Source organism: Phasianus colchicus, chromosome 2 (genome assembly GCF_987193195.1).
Source record: "Phasianus colchicus chromosome 2, bPhaCol1.hap1.1, whole genome shotgun sequence".
NCBI lineage: Eukaryota > Metazoa > Chordata > Aves > Galliformes > Phasianidae > Phasianus > Phasianus colchicus.
The window spans coordinates 89,722,424-89,744,945 of NC_143437.1; the positions used below are offsets into that span (position 1 = coordinate 89,722,424).

The 22,522-nt window shown below is 36.4% G+C and overlaps 1 protein-coding gene across 1 annotated transcript in view; it reads left to right on the forward strand.

The window, feature by feature from the left end:
- Positions 1 to 22,522, forward strand: part of CSMD1 (CUB and Sushi multiple domains 1) — a 1,018,930-nt gene that overhangs the window by 791,003 nt on the left and 205,405 nt on the right. Inside the window, exons 17-21 of the mRNA XM_031611018.2 lie at positions 7,708 to 7,895; positions 13,774 to 13,962; positions 19,111 to 19,227; positions 20,631 to 20,846; positions 22,222 to 22,410. Of these exons, the coding sequence (XP_031466878.1) occupies positions 7,708 to 7,895; positions 13,774 to 13,962; positions 19,111 to 19,227; positions 20,631 to 20,846; positions 22,222 to 22,410 (899 nt within the window). The remainder of the gene's footprint in view (positions 1 to 7,707; positions 7,896 to 13,773; positions 13,963 to 19,110; positions 19,228 to 20,630; positions 20,847 to 22,221; positions 22,411 to 22,522) is intronic.

Sequence of the window (22,522 nt, forward strand, 5' to 3'; positions counted from 1 at the left end):
TAATAGCACACTAGTTACTCATTTGACATAGAGAAAGATGTAAAGGATAATATGAAAGATGATGCCTGAAGCTAGACTGCAATGGCCTTCCTGTATTATTGTTGCCCAAGGGGAGGCAGTAGCATATGCCTATTTTACCTTTGCAGAGTCCACAATGATGAGCAAAATTATTCATTAATACGTATTTATAAGCCTTCTATGTCTATGTGCAGAGACAAAAAATATGTAAATGAATGAAGAACAGAAGAATGTAAAAGTGACTGTTAGAGGGTAAAACAAAAGATCTATCTTTTTTTGTGTTCAGTGAGTTTCTCCATATCTCACTTCTATTAATTAGTTTGGTGTCCTCATGTACTCATGTAAACTTGACATTCACAACATTCTTCAGTTTGGGAAACACAGTATTTATTGCAGACTGAAGTGCTAGTTACTTAGCAGGACCACTAGGAACCTACTAAAATAAGCAGGGCTACTAGGAAAAAGTTGAAAAGCAAGTGAACAGAACTGACAGCCTTCCTCTTTTGGGAGTCCTGAATGAATACAAAGTTTGAAATAGCTGAATGCAGTGTATATGAAATACCAAGGAAAGAAAAGTATGGCATTTCTAAAAGATTTAAAGATTTTGTTTGTTGATGTCAGAAAGCATAGAAGTACACTGGATATAATTTACCCAGATTTCCAGAATGTGATTTTTTATTTTGCATCTCACTCTGTAAATGGCTATTAAAAAGCACCATTTTATTACAAAGAAGGAAATTGCTTGATAAAAAAAGTAATTAACAGGAGGTAATAATCTTATAGTAAAATGTTTTGTATAGCAGTCTGTGTTCAACTGTTTGTTATGTTCAGAAATTATCTTAAAAAGGAAAAAAATGGACTGTTGATACCAAATCACTTGGGGTATTAAAAAACAGAGATGACCGAAGAAGTCCTGAAGAATCTTATAGGGCTGGATATGTAGGCAACAAAATTGCAGTTAGATTAAGTAAATGCAGAATGAATCATGTAAGAAAAAGTATTCTACCTTAATATATAAAATGATGGATTTTGAGAGCTTGCACTAACCACTGAACTGTTACATTTCTTATCACTCTCTATAAAGAAATATGAATGAGAACTTCTAATACATTCATAAGAGTTTTGGAATCATGTCTGTGGTGATGAAACTACTGTAGGGTGAAAGATTAACATAAACTATATATTTAGTTTATTGAAACTCTTTTCCTGTCCTGTTTTATAACTTTATTTCCTTTTAACTTGATTAAAGTCAATAACAAAGAGAGAATAACAACAGGGAAGGATGGAAGCTGTTTAAAAAGTTATTTCATTAAATTGCTATGTCACCTCTGTAATGGATGTTTGCTTTCATAGAATCATACAATCATAGAGTCACCAAAGTTGGAAAAGACATCCAAAATCATCCAGTCCAACTGTCCACCTATCACCAATATTTCCCACTAAACCATGTCCCTCAGTACAACCTCTAAACATTTCTTGCATGCCTCCCAGATCAGTGTCTCCACCACCTCCCTAGGCAGCTCATATTTCCTAATATCCAACCTGCACCTCCCCTGGCACAACTTGAGGCCATTCCCTCTCATCCTATCACTAGTTACATGTAAAAGGAGGCTGACGCCCACCTCACAACAACCTCGCCTTTCAGGTAATTGTAGAGAGCAATAAGGTCTCCTCTGAGTCTCCTCTTTTACAGACTAAACAATCCCAGCTCCCTCAGCTGCTCCTCATAAGGTCTCTGCTCCTTCTTGGCCACCTGGGCACGCTGCTGGCTTGTGTTCATTGCATTCAATAGGAAGTTCCAGAATTTAAGACACTGTTTTTTCTTGTCCCTGTTAAAATCTTTCTGTATAAATTGCAAGCTTATATTTGTTTGTTAGCTTTGCCCTTTCAGTTTAAAATTAATTATCAGAAGCTGGAAGTTTCAGGATTTCTTTCAAAATGTAGAGAAAGCAAACATCTTAGTTGTAAAATGGAGCATTTTAATTTTTGTAAGAGGAAACAGGTTGCATGTACTTGCATACTTTAACAGTGTGAACACTATACTTCTCAAGAAATTAATGGAAAACACGATTTCCTGTGCCATATGGTCGAGTTGAAGACTACATTTACTGAATTTTCAGCAGATGCATATATTCACAGAATTATACAGCTTTGTGTACAAATCAAACTGTGATGTAATTAAACAAAAGTTTTAAGTTTCAGCATTATTAAGGCAAGGCTTTGGTCTTCTTTCTCTAAATATTTCAGTAACATGTTAGTCATACTATTAAGTACAATGGTTTTGGTAGACAGGAAAGCTGCCATTGGAACTTTATGCCAGTGTTCCTGGTAGATTTTGAAAATTGTATGGCTTTATTGCATCGTAGAATAAATATCTTTAAGAGTGATGGGAAGTTGATGATCAAAAAAAAAAAAAATAATAATATTCCTTTGCATAAAAGTTCTTTTCTCCTAATACGACAGCTTTGCTACCCACATCAAAACTTGAATAGAAAACCTGTTTATAATTTAAAAGAAGCTAACTCTCCTGATTGATATAATGTTATTAAATTACAAACCATTAAGCAAAATCAGTATCAATAATCAGTTAATCAACAAGTACAATATTTTTCATGTATTTTGTCTAGTCCAGGGAAAATAAAATCCTCTTATATTTCACTGCATGTCTTGCCATCACAGATGCAGCTACCAGAATGAAATTTTGCACAGTACATGTGATATTCATAATGTAAATGAGCTCCCCCTTGAGCTAATGAGACTTCAATACTGCTAGACATATAACCCTTAGTAGAGTACTTAGAAACTCTCCATAAATAGCAGCAGATGATAAAATAACCCCATGAATGTTTTGCATTGAAACATTCTGAATCTCAGGTCACAGCTAATGCCTGGAAGTGTAACAAAAGAGTAATGTCTGATTGTTTTGAGTCAGAAGGAAAGAACTTAGAAGGGTAAATGCTGAAATTTTTTGTTGTTTTGAATATTGACAAAAACTTATTGGGTAGCTGGTAAAACTAGCCTCTTCAAAATCTGCCTAAATACATGAAAAATAGTGTAATATTTCTTAAAATTCTCTGGGACATTTGGAGAATGTCCTATTTTTTTTACCAACAGAAGTGTATGCTAATAGAAATTAAAATATTTTTTAAGTTACTCTTATTTCTTTTCAGTAAGAATGTAGAAATTCCCATAGTATTTTTTTTTTTTTTTCAGTGATAGTGCAAAGGTTGCTCCAAACCTTAAAAACAGAAAAGTTAACTAGAAATAAGTTTCAAATTTTGAGATGAACTAGAATCTTCTGGAAATAAAGATCAATGTAATGGGCAGCAGTTCCCAGGGGAGTCCCTTGGGATTCAGTTTTAGAGAGTAAAGGGGTCCAAGATGGCTGGTCGCTCTTCAAGAAGGAAGTCTTAAAGATGCAGGAGCAGGCTGTCCCCCTGAGCCACAAAATGAGCTGGCGGGGAAGAAGACTGGTGTGGATGAATAGGGAGCTATTCTTGAGGTTCCAGGAGAAAAAGAGAATCTATCCCCTGTGGAAGAAGGGACAGGCAACTCAGGAATAGTACAGAGAAATTGTTAAGATGTGCAGAGAGAAAATCAGAAAGGCAAAAGCCCAGCTTGAACTCAGCCTGGCTGCTGGGGTAAAAAGGAACTCTTTTACAAATATATCAACAGTAAGAGGAGGACCAAGGAGAATCTCCATTCTTTACTGGATGAGGCTGGGAACGTGACCCACTGAGGATAAGGAAAAGGCAGAGGTTTGGAATGCATTGTTTACATCTGTCTTTAGAGGTCAGACCAGTTATTCTCAGGGTACTCTACTCTGACCTGTAGTCACTGCTGGGGAGCAGGCAAAGCCCCCCACGATTCAGGAGGAAACAGTCAGAGATCTATTACTCCAACTGGACTGCCACAAGTCCATGGGGCCAGATGAAATTCACCTGAGAGTGCTGAGGGAACTGGAGGAGGTGACAGCCGAGCTGCTTTCCATCATCTATCAGCTTTCTTTGCTGACTGGTGAGGTCCCAGAAGACTGGAGGCTTGCCAACATGACTCCCATCTACAAGAAGGGTTGTAAGGAGGATCCAGGGAACTACAGGCCTGTTAGGCTGACCTCGGTGCCAGGGAAGGTTATGAAGCAGATCGTCTTGAGGGAGATCATGCGGCATGTGCAGGACAACAAGGGGATCAGGCTCAGTCAGCGTGGGTTCACAAAGGGCAGGTCCTGCTTGACCAACCTGATCTCCTTCTATGATCTGGTGACCTATTTGTGGATGAGGGAAAGGCTATTGCTATAGTCTACCTAGACTTCAGCAAAGCCTTTGACACTGTCTCCCGCAGTATTCTCCTGCAGAAGCTTGCAGCCATTGGTTTGGACAGGTATGCTCTTGGCTGGGTAAAGAACTGGCTGGAGGGTAAGGCCCAGAGAGTGGTGGTGAATGAGGTAAATCCAGCTGGTGACTGGTCATGAGCAGTGTTCGCCAGGGGTGGGTGCTGGGGCCTGTCCTTTTCAGTATCTTCATTGAATACCTGGATGAGGGCATTGGGTGCACCCTCAGTAAGATTGCAGATGATGCCAAGTTGGCTGGAAGTGTCGATCTGCCTGGAGGTAGCAAAGCCCTACAGAGGGATCTGGACAGGCTGGATAGCTGGGATGAAGCCAATGGGATGAGGTTCAACAAGACCAAATGCTGAGTTCTGCACTTTGGCCACAACAACCCTACAGGCTTGGGGTGGAGTGGCTGGAAGACTGTGTAAAGGAAATGGACCTGGGGGTATTGATTGATGCTCAGCTGAACGTTAGCCAGCAGTGTGCCCAGGTGGCCAAGAAGGCCAATGGCATCCTGACTTGCATCAGAAACAGTGTTGCCAGCAGGAACAGGAAAGTGATTGTCCCCCTGTACTCAGCTCTGGTGAGGCCGCACCTCGAGTACTGTGTCCAGTTTGGGGCTCCTCACTGCAAGAAAGACATTGAGGCCCTGGAGCGTGTTCAAAGAAGGGCAACAAAGCTGGTGAGGAGTCTGGAGCATAGGCCTTATGAGGAGTGGCTGAAGGAGCTGGAATTGTTCAGTCTGGAGAAGAGGAGGCTCAGGGCAGACCTCATTGCACTCTACAACTACCTGAAGGGAGGTTGTAATGAGCTGGGGGTCAGCCTCTTCTCTCATGTAACTGGTGGGAGGACTAGAGGGAATGGATTCAAGCTATGCCAGGGGAGATTGAGGCTGGATGTTAAGAAATACTACTTCTCTGAAAGAGTGGTCAGGCACTGGAATTGGCTGCCCAGGGAGGTAGTGGAGTCACTGACCCTGGAGGTGTTCAAGGAACGTTTGTACATTGTGTTGAGGGACATGGTTTAGTGAGAGCTATTGGTGATAGGTGGATGGTTTACTGGATGTCTTTTCCAACCTTAGTGATTCTGTGATTCTGTAATTTTGTAGGTGTTACTATAAGATTTGTTTTTCCAACAAGTCTGCAACCTATCATTGTCACACCACCCTACTAAGAAAACCGCAGTTGCTGACTAAAAGCACTTTATTTCTAATTAGTTCCCCTCACAAATACAACTGTTAAAGTAATTGAAATATTGAAGTATTGATTTTGAGTCCACTCATTATGAGTACAAATAGAGTATTAAAACCAGACTAGTAGTATGTGTCTGTTTTCCTTATTCTGCTTCAGGGTAAATCAATATATATAATCTTTAAAATTATGGAACGGTACTGAATAATTGTCAAGTACTTGAGTGATGTCCTCTATCTATTTTAGTAATCTAAACAGTACCAGAAAACCTTCTAGATTAAAAAACTCAGTGTTTACACAGTTTTTGAAGTAGTGTCTACTTCACTTGCCAACTACTGTCAGCTAGATCAAGCATGGTTCAGGAACAACTGTGGGCAGGCAACCATTTATAATAAGAAATTTGAATAATATCTTCATGTTTGGAGGGCCAGAGTATGTAAAAATATGGATGTAGGTCATTCCATATTTGCTGTCTTAAGCGCCAGAGACAAGTCCCAAGCATGCTTAATGCATTAACGTGTGCACAAACATTTTATTCTACTTTCAGAGGAGATAGCAGTGAAAGCAGGCATCTGGATTTTAGCCAGTATACCCAAACAGAGTATGTAGTTTGGTTGACAGCATCACAAACTTAGAGAGTTTTCTGGGTAAAGAGGAGAGAATCTTGTGTAAGGCATAAATCAAAGTTTCCAGTCATTAGTTAAGCAAAGACTTTCAGATTTCTGAATGTGTTTTTGTTACTAGGGTCTCGAGAGAGCAGGAACGACAGAAGTTACTACTTTCTATTAGTCATACTGATGTGTATGTAAAGATGACTTCAAGTTGAAGTCATCTTTACATACAGTCTCAAATCAAGCAAATTTGATTGTAAAATGTAATGGCCTAAATGGGAAAAGATGTTCATTCTGTCATTGTTGCCTACACAGTATAGTTTATTTTAACTTTGAATGAATGTTACATGCATCTCTGGTTTTTCAAATGTTTGGTAATTTGCCATTGTAGTTAATTACAAGGGCATAGTTTCTTACCTCCAACCCACTAAACATCTATCTTGTATCAGATAGATGACTTAAGAGCATTAATTTTGAAACAAGTGCACGGGGACAGAGTTTTTTTGCTCTGAACAGTTGAACTAATAAACTCTTTGGGAAAGACAGGACAGTCTCAGAAGAACATGTACGTTTTTTATACTTGATCTGAAAATTTAACATTTTATAAAAGTAAGAACATTGTGTCTGTATGGATATCTGTGTAATTGTATATACTTTTTTGATAGGAAAATTGATGTGCAAAGATTTAGATGTTACAGTTCACAAGAATATTTAATATAATCACAAACTGTCTTGAAATGAATTTGATGTGAAGAAATGTCAGTCAAATTTTCATGTACAGAAAGAGCAGATCTGAGCCACTGATTTAAAAATAGCTACTAGTGGATGACTGCACATTCAGACATATTTTCTGAACTGGGGAAATGTGATGTGGTTTAGTGATTGACAAAGATATTGATTGAACTGTTGATTTTAAAGTTATTTCTTCTTGCAAATCAGCTTTCTTGTTAGTATTATCTTTTCCCATTCTTTTCTATATTTAGATAGGCAAGGAAATCTGTAACAAATTTCAAAATGAAGGTTTAAATTCAGTTTACTACTTTTCTTTTTAACTTCATAGGAGAAATAAATTATTTATAGATAGTGAACTGTGTTAGAAAAGAATATTCGGATAAAATATTAAGCATTGAATATTTAAAACAGCTTTTGCCAAACAACAAATATCAAATAATGAAATAGTTGAAATGAAATAATAAAACATTATTGAAGGTGTTTCTATAATGTCAAATCGTTTCTTTTTAACCTGATAGCAAGAAATTTCTCAATAAAGTTTTCTAAGAGACAATTTGCAGATGTGATTTTGAAACCCAGTCATATGGTTGATCTGAAGTACATATATATTATGACTACATTGTAAATTTCATACAGTATTTATATGATAAAACAAAACAACAAAAAAGATGTGTAAGATCTTCCTAAGTTGTTATTCACAGTAATGAATTGCAGATAATCATCTGTAGATACACTACTTTTTATATATATGACTTCCTTCCTCAGTATATGCGTTGAATTTCTAACAGCATTCTTCTGCCTACTAGACTTATATATTTCTTCTCAGATTTCAGACTGAAGTTAATTATGATACTTTGGAAGTCAGAGATGGACCAGCTAACTCATCACCATTAATTGGAGAATACCATGGAACACAAGCACCCCAGTTCCTTATCAGTACTGGCAATTACATGTATCTGCTCTTCACTACAGATAACAGTCGTTCCAGTGTTGGCTTCCTAATTCACTATGAGAGTAAGTCTGATATTTCTCTGACATCTTTTCATTTAATTTTGAAAATAACATTCAATTTGAAAATGTACAAAGAGATATGAACAAATATATGGTGGTATTTATATTTGTATAAGGGCAAATTATGTTTACTCTTAAAGTGTACTGACAGATAACTATGAAGCCATTAGTTCATTTTGGAAAATTTTACTTAATGAGTTATTGCATTTTATGCAGAACGCTCTTTGCCCTAGGTGTTTAGCCAAATGGAAAGCCATTTTAGAAACTTACCCTTCAGGGTAAAGATATGTTGATTTTGTTTGTTCCCCTTCTCCCTCCTTCACTGCCTCTCATTCTTTCTCCATTTTTTAATGTACTTTGCAATACAGAGCAGAATTGCGCCTTAGCCATAGTGATTCCACAATGCAGTTCAGTGCACAATAGTGTCTCCCTTTGAACTCTAGAATCACTGTAACACTATTTTCTTTAAAATTAGATACATAGAATTACATATGTTAAACTCTCAGGTGTTACATGATAGTGTAGTTATTCATGTAGATACTGAATAGAATACATGTGTTTAGTGTGTCACGGAGTTAACTAAATCAATCTATGCCCGTGACAGGGGGACAGTAGGCCCCTGCCCCCTCCCCCCCCTCCCCCCCCCCCAAGCCCCACAAAATGGGAAGGAAGGAAGGGAGGGGAAAGAAAAAAAAAAAACAAAACAGTGGCAACAGTGGCAACAGTGGCAACAATCTATGGAGGAAAACTTATTTTACTAACTATGATATCAGAATGCAAGATAACACAATATAATATAATGTAATTGAAGTTGAGACTAATAAATAAATAGGAGAGAGAGAGTTCATGAGACCGAGTCAAACCTGAAAAGCTTGGAACGGCTAGGAAAGCACCCTCCAGCACGCACTGCCAGGTAGTAAGAGGCCGTCACATCCGGAAGGGTCAGATCCCATGACTTCCGTAATGTACAGTTGAATCTTGAAGTTGAATCTTGCTCTGAATTTCCACACTGTGAAACAAAGAATAGCCTACCTGTCAGAAACCATAATGAGGTGTATACTGCAGCTTAAGCTATACAGAAAAAGTTTGCTAAACACTTCATGCGTATGTGGGGTGTTTGCTTCACAAGGTCAGTCACTGCATCTCTGGTCACGTTGCTTTCTTTTGGCACTACTTTTCCCTGAGAGCAAAAATCATCTGCATTGTGTCCATGCAATGTTCATATGACATAACTGAAATTTGTTCTAGGTTCTCTATCCTTTTGCTAGTCACTGTTTGGAGCTCGTGAAGCATTTCTATGATGGGTATCAGACATGGGTCCCTTCTTGATTCTTATCTGTTTATTGACAAATATTATATACTGGGGAAATGTAGTTATAGTAACAAGAATGGAAATACTAAGCAGATGAACTCATAGTTTTCAAAGAGCAAAACCAGGTGGAATGATTCAGTGGAGATTCTGCATATTCTGCTGGGAACAGATGAGGTCAAAATTGATTGCTTTTGTAGACTTCACTGTAGAGGTTGCTTGTGCTAAAGATATTTTGTGTGTAGAAGAACAGACCATCAACTAAAAGGTTTTAAAAAAGTATCTGAATACTTTCTTGGGAAAATCAACTTTTATTTGGAGGTGTCCTGAGAATCTTCCAGTAATAATCATAACTTGATTGTTTAGATTTGCTTTTCAAAAAGAACTTTTTAGAACTTTTAAAATGTGCAGCCTTCGTGGACTTCAGTTGAAAGCATTGAGAAGATTCAAACAGCTCACAATCAGTTTTAGAAATTATAAACTAAATGCTTTCTTACACTTTTTCATTCAAACTACAGTCTTTGTAAATAGTCAGCATATGAAAAATAATTCATCAAACTTTTGGTGGCAGATTACACTTGAAAATGTTAGTGGAATATTGGGGAAGAACTTTTTCTTTCAGCAGTTGATTTTATTCTGAGTAATAAGAAGAACCTATAGAGAGCTTGAATAAGAAAGGCAATTTTTGTGAAAGCACCCATGAAATTACAGAGGTTATAGTTCTCAGGAAATAGATGAATGAGGTAGGTAACACAATTATGATAAAGTCAATGGTTTTCAGGAATACAAATGTCATCCAACTTGAGAAATTGGTAGATGATTTTCCTAAAGAATCAGTTTTGAAAGGCATTTATAAATAATATTATAATAACCATTGCTGTAGCTTATTTTAAATCTCTTTTAATGATACAGATTTGAAAAGTTAATAATATGTAAATGCTGTATGTATTCAGACATTGATATGGATAACTGTCGATAAATAACATAGATCTCTTAGGATAAAATCAGAAAATCTACAGTGCATATCTAGCGACAAAAACAGAGATAAATTCAGTAACAAAAATATATAAAAAAACACTCAAAATATATCAAATTAATTATTTAATGAGAATTGCTGCAAACATCAACTGCCACATGTAAGATTAAATGTTTTTTTGTTTGTTTGTTTGTTTTTGCAACATTTACAGAAATGCTTGATTACATTCATATACTTAACACCATTAAACAAACATTTTCAATGTAAGAACATACTACACAATATTGTGATAAAGTACTGTGAAAGTACCAGGAAATCCTTACATGCAAAGCATAAGCAGTCTCCACTATGCTGAAAATACCCTCCAGGTTCTCTTTAGAGAAGGAGCTTTTCAACAGTTCTTTGGAGAAAGAATGATAAAAGCTCTTGTAATAACAGCATGCTTCTCTTTCCTTTTGTCATCTACCCTCCCATTTCACTGCCTTCACTTACCTGCTTCTCTCTTCACTGGTGCAGGTTACCCAGAAATGTGGTGGATACTCCATCCCTGAGGACACACAGGATTGGGTTGGGTGGGGCTCTGAGCAAAATCTACCTCCAAGTGTCCCTGTTCATTGCATGGGAGTTGGACCAGATGACCTTTAATGCTCCAATCTTTTAGACATTCCTACCATTTAACTTTAAGCCTATTCTCATGTATGATTACAACCCATTCCAACTAGCATTTTCCCATTCAGTACCTCGGTATAACTCTAGGGATAACTTCAGCTAGAATCACAGAATTATAGGGGTTGGAAGGGAACTGTAGAGACTGTTCTCAACAGGTAGCAGGGACGAGTCCATGCTGTTTTGAGGTGGGCAAGGTGTATGAATGCTAGCTGAATAATGCATTGAAATTGGGACCCCTCTATAATTTAATTATATGGCCTCCAATTCTAATGCTTGGAAGTGTGTTCTGACACCTGCCTCACAAAGAATAGCACTCTTGCATTTAACTGAAGTGTTTCTATTGTTCAAAGTATTCTTTTCACTGGATAGCACAGGAACTGCTCCTCATCTAACAGTGGCTATAGAACTAGCCACATTTTGGTTTCTAACCAGCCTTATTTTCTTCATCTATTTCATACAATGAGCACTATTTAAACCATCTCTTAACAATCTTACCTTAATATTTCATTTTTCTAATGATTTTAACTATCTGAAGTGTAATATATGAGTATATAGTTAATAAAACTGTATATCTGTTTTATGCTTCAATCGTTGTATTTATCAACAGATTCATTTCCTCTTTTGAGATCTAATGAACTCTAACTATTTAACCAGTTTCAAAAAATTGATTATATTTCCATTTGCAAAATATGCATTTTAATAATAAATGGAGCATCTTATATAGCTAGCAAACCGGAAAATTGATGAATGTTTGATGAAGTGTCAATATTGACAGTAAAATTTTTAAGGATGCTTGTCCATATATTTCAATTATACAGTGATGTATCACATCTGCTTTGTTTGTATGTTTGCAGTTTTTGTTTGTTTGCAGATTTTGGATTGTGTGTTATGTTCCTTTAAAAAGAGTATGATTAAATTATAGGATAGAATATTATTTGCTTATGTCATTCTCACTGATGCACAGCAAAGCCAAAGAAACATAGTTTCATCTAGACTTCAGTCTTATATTTATTCAACCACTTGTTACAAATAGTGTAATTTTTCAAACCCTGGACATACAGTTTATCACTTGATGCCAAAATTTCTCATGTATACTTTAAGGTTGTCTTTTTAGAGTCAGGACTCGACATTACCTATTATTAAGCTTGTCTTAAGTTATCTCCCATTGAGAAAGAAAAAAAAACAACAAAAAAACTATGTTCAAAGAAGCAATATAAAGTGCCTTCTTTTTAGGTCTGTGTATGTTTGCCAAACATCAAATCTGAATATTTTCTCCTTAAAGTGAAGTCTTTTTGCCCAAGCTGACTTTCTTTATATACAGCACCACTATTTCAATTACAAAGCTGGAAGCTGCAAGGATTACTACACCTTCTGTTGTCCTTGAAAATACCTGGAAAGTCATATTTTATCATTTCAAAACAAAACCAATAAAATTTTACCTGTTATATATGATTTGGAATCCTAAAACAGTATATGTGTTGTGAAAGGGGTGATGGGGTGCTTAAAGAGGAAAGAATTTTAAGCGCCCTGCCATGGACTTCCATCTACTGTAACATACCTCAAAACACAGTATATAGTTTGTGAAAAAAATATTGTATTAATGTTAAAGTTTAATGTGCTATTAATATTTATTTATGCCACTTATAGCAATGAATATTGTGTACTTAAAACAGTTTTTTGAGTCTATATTAATCCATTTAAGCCGAACAAAGGGAATCTGGCTTCCCTTCTGTAATGTTCTGTATGCATTGAGAACATGTAGTCACATCTAAAAGAAATTTACTCATCTAGCATTTAAGTAGGTACCTTACGGCAGAATTCTTAACTGGAAAAGTAGCTGGAGAGTACGGGGAATCTTTCTCCGAGTAAGATAAAATCTTTTTTTTTTCATGTTTTCAGTTGTAGTTCTGATTCTAATCCTCATATCCTCAAATTCTAAAACGTTTACGTTATGCCCTTGTAAGTCAATCTCTTCCTTTCTTTGAAACTACCTTTACTTAATCCTTAATGTTATGTGGTAGCCCTGGATAAATAGTGACTTTACTCTAAATAATGAGTTCTCACCCCTTCCCTTGTTCAATGTGTAGTTCCAGGTTTATTTGTCATATACTGTATAGACTCTTCTATACAGTGTAATTACTCCACACTACTTCTTTCAGATAAACATTATATAGCTATATAGCTTTCATTACCTTTCTATTTTTGATGCATTAGATTGTATCTGTAGAATTTTACAAGTTTTTCTTAGTTTATTAAGTATAGGTTTTTTTATACTGTAATGTTTGCTAAGGTAACGACTACTTCTACGGAAGAAAGTTGACTTACCCCACCTCAGCAAAAATGGAATAGACAAAATGGACTATATTGGACAATTTATATACTAGATTAGCTCTGACCACAAAAAAGGTGGTTAGTCACTGGAACAGGCTCCCCAGGGCAATGGTCACAGCGCTAATCTGCTGGAGTTCAAGAAGCCTATGCACAGCATTCTCAGACAACAGTATTTGATTTTTGAAAAGTCCTGCTTGGAGGCAGGAGTTGCACTCAGTAAACCTTTTCAGTCCCTTTTCAGTCCCTTTCAAGTTGGGATGTTCTGAATTTCATGTTAATTTTTTAAAATTAACATCTTCCAAGACATGCAAATGCTCAATGCTTGTGTGGTCTCTTTTTTCCATTGGTTGGTCAAATATAGAGCTCTATTTTTTTCCTACTTAGTTTAAGATTCTCTATTCCACGAGACTGACAATTGAAAAACTGTCCCAACAGCAACTAAACAAAGCCCTTTATATCTCACACTAGTTTTTAGGCAATGCTAACAAGTGTTCTTTAGGATTTATTTACTCATCTTGCTTATTGATTTGTGTTTGTCTGTGATTTTTCTGCCTATTGTCTCAAAAAGGGGGAAACATAAAATTTTGTGTTTTCAGGTGTTACTCTGGAATCAGATTCCTGCCTTGACCCAGGAATTCCTGTGAATGGCCATCGCCATGGAAACAACTTTAATATCCGTTCTACAGTAACTTTCAGCTGTGATCCAGGATATACACTGAGTGATGAAGAACCACTCATATGTGAAAGAAACCATCAGTGGAATCATGCGTTACCCAGCTGTGATGGTAAGTGTCATGTTCATCAGATGGAAGAAGTCCAAGGAAGCTGATCTCTTATTTTCAAGATCTAATTAAACTTGTCATTGCTGCTTCTTACCTTCAAGATCCATACTTTTAAAAATTAATTTTACTGTTAATAAAGGTTTTACTTCATATCTCTGTATTAACTTTCAGTCAGTAATATCTCTGAGGAGCAGTGAAATTTACAGATATATATTCAGTACATTAGAAATCTGCAGTTCAGTAACTGTAGAAAAGGCAAGATATGGTGAAGCTGGGGAACAATAAAACTGTTTAGAGGTTATGTTCTTCTAAATGTCTAGTAGACTAGCCAAGATAGTACAGAAGTGGTAAAACTGAAAATACGTATGCATGTCTTTGTTCTTGTTATTGTATGAGGCATGTTTCTCTTTATAGAAATGGTAGATATGGGTTTAATTTAATTACCAGAAGAAATAAATTATGTGGGAAGTCATAGAGGTTGCTTTCATGGATATGCAGTATGAGACTGTGCATCTTTTTTCTTTTGTTTTTTTTTTTAAAAAGGCAAATGCTAAAATGTATTAGCAAATCTTTCTGTGCTCTTTCTATTGTTGAAAAGTTTTCTGTTTTTTTTTTTTTTTTTTTTTTTTTAATGAACTATGGAATTAACTAATTTTTAATGTAGTCACCATGATTAGCTATGTGCTTTCACCAGTAGTTAATAACAGCCTGCATGACATGCTCATTAAAATCTGCAACAGCTGAGGTAGCTGAAACATATCACCCACCACCTCACTGTGCTCACATCCACTGTTTAGTCTCCAGAAGCATTGAGCAAGCATCAACGAATAGGTGCATTTTTTTTCTTCCTGGAGGAACTTAATGAACAATCATGCATTTGACAGATTGTCCTTCTGCTGCTATCTGTCACATGGCAACAAAATGAAATAGAATGGGATAGATTAGGAAGGAAATCTTCTTGTATCCCTCAAGGGTTATCTGCACCCTCTGCTTCCCTAAAGCTTCTGTATACTAATTCATGCAGCATGGGTAATAAAGAGGAGGAACTAGAGATCTGTTTGTAGTCAAAAGGCAGCGATCTCACTGTGATCATGGAGACATGGTGGGTCAGCTCACATGATCGGAATGATGTCATGGATGGCTGTGTCCTTTTTGGGAAAGACAAGCCTATGAGGTAGAGTTTCTCTTTACGTGACAGAGCAACAAGAATGTATCAAGCTCCACCTGGAGTTGAATGATGAATGATTGGAGAGCTTGTGGGTGAGAATTAAGAGGCAAGCTAATATGGGTGATACTGTTGTGGGAGAGTCCTTCAGGCCACCAGATGAGGAAGAGAAAGTTGATGAAGTCTTCTACAAACAGTTGGAAGTAGCCTTGTGACCCCAGGCACTGGTTCTTATGGAGGTCTTCAATCATAAACATATTTGTTGGATGAGCAACACAGCCAGGCACACACGATCCAGGACATTTCTGCAGTGCACTGAAGATAACTTTCTAACAGAGATGGTGGAGTAGCCAATGAGGAGAGATGTGCTGCTGGATCTTGTTCTTACTAACAAGAAAGGGCTGTTTGGGGTTGTAAAGGTTGGGGACAGCTTGGGATGTAGCAGTCATGAAATGGTGGAATTCAGGATCTTTTATGGAAGAAGTAAAGCAACAAGTAGGATTACAACCCTGGACTTCAGGAGAGCTAATTTTGACCTCTTCAAAGACCTACTTGGAGGTATTCCCTGGGCTAGCACCTTGGAAGGTAAGGGGACCCAGGAGAGCTGGTCAACACTTAAACATCACTTCTTTGAAGCTCAAGATCAGTGCATCCCTAAGAGTATAAAAATAGGGAAAGGTGGCAGGAGACCTGCATGGATGAGCAAGGAGCAAGGATAAATTCAAATGGAAGAAGGTCTATGAAATGTGAAAGTCTCTCTGCATGAGAGTATGGGAACATTATCAGAGTCTGCAGGGATGTAAGAAAAAATTAAATCTGACAAAGGAAGCCAAGAATAACAAGAAAGACTTCTGAAAATATGTCACTTGTAAATGGAGGACTAGGGACAGTGTGGGTCCGTTATTGAGTGAGGTTGGGTGTCCTGATAACAGTAGACACTGAGAAGGCAGAAATGCTGAATGCCTTTTTTTTTTTTTTTTTTTTTTTTTTTTTTTTCCTACTTAGACTGCTGGTCGGGAATTGTAAACTCTGGAGGTAAGAGAAAATCTGGGGAATGGAAGTCTTTACTTGGTCAAAGTGAACCTGATCAAAGAGTGTTTAGCCAAAATCGACACACACAAAATCATGAACCCATGAGTGCTGATGCAGGTGAATCTCCAGGGGAGATTCAGGGTGGATTTTAGGAAATACTACTTATCTGAACGAGTGGTCAGGTGCTGGAACAAGCTGCTCAGGAGGCTGGTGGAGTCACTGACCCTGGAGGTGTTCAAGGAATATTTAGACATTGCGTTGAGGGACATGATTTAGTAAGAACTGTTGGTGAGAGCTGGATGGTTGGACTGGATGATCTTGTAGGTCTTTTCCAACCTTGGTGATTCTGTGATTCTATGATTGCTGAACCACACTCTATGATCATGAAGGATCATAGAGAACAGGAGGGGTGTTTGAGAACTGGAGGATAATCAACATCACACTAGGCTTCAAAAAGGACAAAAAAGGACGATTCAAGTACCTACAGGCCAGTCAGCCTTATTTCTGTCCCGGAAAAGTTGATAAAACAGCATGTTCTGGATGCCATCTCTAAGCATTTGGAAGAGAAGAAGGTTCTCGGGAGAAATCAACATGGATTCACCAAGGGGAAATCAAGTCCCACCAGCATCTTAGCCTTCTGTGATGTCATGACCAGCTGGGGAGAGCAGTGAATATTGTGTACTTTGACTTTAGCAAGGCATTTGACACTGTCTTCCACAACATCTATGTGAAGAAGTTAAGAAAGTATCAGATAGGTGGGTGGATGGTGAGGTGGATTGAGAACTAGCTGACTGACAGAGCTCAGTTTTGTGATCAGTGGTGTTGAGTCTAGCTGGAGGCCTTAAACTAGTTGTGTCTCCCAGGGATCATCTTCCTCAGTGACCTGGGTGAAGGGATAGAGTTCACCCTCTGGAAGTTAAGGATCATACAAAGCTGGGAGGAGTGGCTGACACACTGGAAGTCCGTGCTGCTATTCATCGATACCTGGACAGACTAGAGAGCTGGGCAGAGAGGAATCGGATGAGGTTTAACCAGATGAAGTGTAGAGTCTTGAATCTGGGGAGGAATAATTTTATGCATCAGTACCAGTTAGGGGCTGATCTGTTGGAGAGGAACTCTGAAGAGAAGGACCTAGATGTCCTGATGGACAGCAGGTTGGCCATGAGCGGGTAGTGTGCCCTTGTGGCCAAGAAGGTCAGTGTTATCCTGGGGTATATTAAAAAGAGTATGGTTGATGGAGATGATCCTCCTCCTCTTCCCTGCTCTGGTGAGGTCACATCCAGAATACTGTGTCCAGTTTTGGGCTCCGTGTTAAAAAAAGACATTATTTTCCTAGAAAGAGTCCAGCAGAGGGCAGTAAAAATGATTAAGGACCTGAAGTATCCCCGTTATGAGGAAAGACTGAGAGACCTGGGGCTCATCAGCCTGTAGAAGAAATGGCTGAGAAGGGATATTATGACTGTTTATAAACATCTAAAGTCGGGGAGTCAAGTCGATGTGGGCAGAGTCTTTTAGTGGGATGCAATAGTATAACAAGGAGCAGTGGGCAGATACTGGATCACATGAAGTTCCCTACTAAAACAGGGAAGAACTTCTTCACTGTCAGAGTGATGGAGCACTGGTACAGACTGCCCGGAGACGTTGTGGAGTGTCATTCTCTAGAGATATTTAAGAGCTACCTGGACACCTACATCTGTGATTTGCAGTAAGGAACCTGCTTTAGCAGGGAGTTGGACTTGATAATCTGTAGAGATCCCTTCCAAACCCTACAGTTCTGTGATTCTGTGAATACTGGTGGAAAGACTCAGCCATACCACCATCATCAGCCTCTGCTGTTGTGGATCAACATAATAAAATTGGAGACGTTACTTTTAGAGCAGCCCTAGTATATGTAAAAAATATGTAAATTCTAACAATTTAAAAAGCTTTAATAATTATCTTAATCTAGAAAGAAATGAAAGCAGAACTTTAGCTACAATGCCAGCTTTATACCTCTATCCGTAAATATGATTTGTTGCAATGTTTGTTATGTATATTTCCATCTAGTTCATGACAAAGGTTATTGCTCTGTCTGAGGAGGAAAACTAAAAGCTACCGAATGCTTTGTTGCTGTAATTTAAAATATTTATTATGTTAAAATTTGGAAGAAAAAAAAAAAAAAACTGGACAGAAACAGATGAGGGAAAAGCATAGTCATGCTGTATTTATAAGATCAGTGAGCAATTCAGCAAAGCAAATCTTAAACTTTAATTAATTTCCCATGCAAATTTGACCAGCTTTGCTTAGCAAAATGCCAGGATGCATAAAATGTTTTCTAGTGTAGTTTTTGTGTCTTTAAAAATACCCAAGAAGGTACAATCAGAACTTTTGAAAGAGAGGAAAGTACTCTTTTTTTTTTTTTTTTTTTTCTCTGAATTTCACAAGCAAAGCCAAATAGCAAAAAAGCTTTTCTGTTCTTTGGAATATATATATTTTGTTTCTTACTTTTTTTTTTTCTTTTCTTTTCTTTTATATATATATATGTACATATGCAAATAGCATTAAATAACTTTATGAGTCTATAGCCCAATAAAGTTGGTTGTAGGATATTGATGTGTGACTTAGTTTAAACACAAACACAAGAAGATTAATCCTACTTCTTAAATGCTGTTATAATAGGAAGTAATACTCAATATTTAGGAACACTGTTTTATTTATTTTGGTATCTTGCTAGTTAACAGAAGAGATTGTAGATGAAAAATACATTCCCTACAAAAGACTAGTTTAAGAATAAGTAAATAGTTGTCAAATTTAAATTTCTTTAAATCAGACAAATTAACTTCAGAGTTTCATACTTAACCCTATTTTTCAGTTTTTAGAGTTGTTAAAAAAAACTGAGCAGGATTTTTTTTCTTTTTTAAAATAAAGAACAGGACTGTGTGACTTTTTCTTTCCTTTTTTTTTCTTCTTTTAAGCATTATGTGGTGGATATATTCACGGAAGAAGTGGAACCATTCTTTCTCCAGGTTTTCCGGATTTTTATCCAAACTCTTTAAACTGCACTTGGACTATTGAAGTGTCACATGGCAAGGGTAAGAATCTAATACAAACTCCATATGTATATGTAATATCTGTGTTTAATAAACACAACATGTTGTTTATGAATCCATTTAAATCATATTATCAGCTATTCTTCTGAAGTTTAACTTCTCAAAATAAATGCTTCCAAATGTTGTAGTGTTTCTAGTTTGTCTTTATTTTGAAAAAGCAATACTCTTTTAACAGTGAACTGAGATAATGTGTCCCTATTAAAAAAAAAAAAAAAAAAAAAGGTAGAAGGCAGAAGAGCTAGAATATATTTATGTTGTTATTCATTAAATAGAACTAAAATACTTGGTGAAAACTGCCAGGGCCTTGTTGATAACTGTCCTCCATTATTAAGCACGAAACAGCAAATTTGATCTGTGTTTTAGTACATTAGATTTCAGGCTAGGATCACATGGTTAAGCTCAAAAACCTTATATCTTTATGTTGTGTACACCGTAGAATAACATTTGAATGCATAGTTAAGCTTAGCAGTTTATCCGTTATTGCAATGCATTTAAGAACCAACAAAAAATAAAAGCCTAGAAAGTACAAATGATAACACTGAATCAAAATATAATGAAATATTCTTTGATTATTTTCCTATGGCAAGGAAAGCCTTAGATTTTTTTTTTATATTACTCTGAGAAATATATTGGAAGTTTCTACTATTCAGAATCTTCTTACAGGTCGGACTTTTGTTTAAGACTAGTATGGCATTTTCAAATGTAAAATGTGTGAACATTTTTTTAAGACTTCCTCTGCCCTCAGGAAATAATTATATTTGAAAAGCTAACTTTAATGGAAAATTCAATTCGTTGTCAGACTGGAAGCTGACAACTCGAAAGGCAGTCGTTACTTGAGTGAAGGACAGACTGTCTAGCCTCTACAAACTCATATGTATATTGTACATAAAACTTACATTGCCTTAGTCATTGTGTATGGGCATTTTCTTGAGGTCTAGAATAAAAAAAAAAAACAGTGTTGTACCTGTTGAAATGTAAAAAAATATAACACAGTTAAACATAATATATAGTGAATTATTAAAATGTGAATGCTAGCTTAATAATGAGACAGTTATAAAGATTAGAAATAAGAGACCTACAGAATCTTGCATAAACTCTGGAAAATGCAAATTTAAATTTTCAGATTGTTGTTTACAAATCACACTAAATCCTGTGAATTCTCTTAAGGGAGTTAGTGATTTATGGTCAGCTTAAAAAACATCTTTGTTTGAGTCCTTGTGCTTTCTGCAAGTTCACTTTTCTGAATTTCAGATTTTGATTTCATTAATGACTTTTTCTAAAGATCTTCCCAAATCATTTACTTTTTACTTTCTGTGCTACCTATGATTAATGAAACAGAATAACTTTCTGTGAAATCGTTTTCTCTCTTTTTAATAATTTTATAGGTGTGCAGCTGTTATTTCATACTTTTCATCTTGAGAGCTCTCATGACTATTTGCTCATCACTGAAGATGGCAGCTTCACAGAACCAGTAGCCAGGTTAACTGGCTCAGTCTTACCCCCTACTATTAAAGCTGGCCTCTTTGGAAACTTTACTGCACAACTTCGATTTATATCTGATTTTTCAATTTCTTATGAAGGTTTCAACATAACATTTTCAGGTAAGATATTATATCATGCTAAATTTCCAGAAGTTGTTTCCAGATATTTGTACTTGTATATAGGAAAAATGTAATAAAACACCCATAAAAAAGAAATTTAAAATGTATAGTCTATATCTTAGAAGATCAGCTGACATTTAGAAGATGTTGGTGAATTCTTTTAAGGAATTTTCCCCATTTCCAGAGAATTATTAGCTATGAGAAAAAGTGGCTTGGAAGAAAATAGAGGGGAAAAAAAAAAGAGCAGTAAGTCTTCAGAAGAAGGAAACTAATTGGAACTGTTTCAGTAAAAGGGAAAAAACTGTAAATAAACAGTAGTGTGTTAACTCAAAATCACAGGTGAATTTTAATCAAAGGCTGATATTAGAAAAAAAAAAAAAAAAAAAGTATATATTTATACTAATAAGCTGACTTTATTGAACAAAATAGAGAATTTTCCATATAATTGCTCTCATTTGGGAAGATCCTGAGTAGTAGAAATAAACTATAAATCTCACCAGGTCCTGCAGGTAAAATTCTAAGTTCTGGAAACATATGATTTAACATATCTATACTGTACTGTTAGTCCAACAGTATCATTCCTTCTGAGAATAACAGGAATTCTAGGACATATTGTTGCGTATACATTTACTATGTACATTTAAGTAATGGTGAAGAAACAATTGCACAACTTAGGGGGCATTTGAGGGCTTCACTCTTACTGCTTCTAATGATTTTAAGCTTCTGTAGATTTGCAGATATTTCCGGTTCATATTTACAGAAGAGAGACAAATTCAAACACTTAAAGACTTATTTAGAAAAATGTATATATATATTTGTTTTCAGTTGGGTGATGCCTGTTTGATTTCAAAAAAGCACACAAACAGTTTGCTAGGTTAAGAAGACAGTTTTACTTAGGAAAATGAAGCATGGTTTTTTAAACTGTGGCCATAAGTCTTTCAATTCTCATGACCTTACATTTGATTTTTTTTTTTTTCCTTTTTTTTGTTAAATTCTCTTCATTACACAGTGAATTTTCAAACTGTCTCACTTCTAAAGCTGTTTGGAAGTTCAGACCAAATGAACCAAGAATAATATACTGAAGATGTAATTAAACAAAATTATAGTAAAACACTTATAGTACAAGCTGATTACAGCTCTTTGAAATTAGAAAAAATAAATCTAGTGTGGGTGGGATGCAGTAGAAACATAATTACTGTATATATTGCCATAACAGAAATATAGTGCTGGTTTTAGTAGAGAAAATGATTCTGAAATGCATGTTTTTGAAGCAGTGTGTAATGACATACTACAATTAATTTGGCAAGCTTCTCCACTCCAACCCATGCGGAAATCTTGTCGCATTTATTTATATAGTCTGTTTTATTGTCTACAGAATATGATCTGGAGCCATGTGATGATCCTGGTGTTCCTGCCTTCAGCAGGCGAATTGGCTTTCAGTTTGGTGTTGGAGACTCCTTGATCTTTTCTTGTTTCCCTGGATATCGCTTGGAAGGTGCTAATAAACTTACCTGCCTGGGTGGTGGTCGGCGTGTATGGAGTGCACCTCTGCCAAGGTGTGTGGGTAGGTGGTCACATGCTTTCATTTCATTCATCAAGTTGTTATTAGCACATGGCATGTTTCAGAATACTGGGAAGAGAAGAAAGCACTTGGGTTGAACGGATTCAATCCAAGT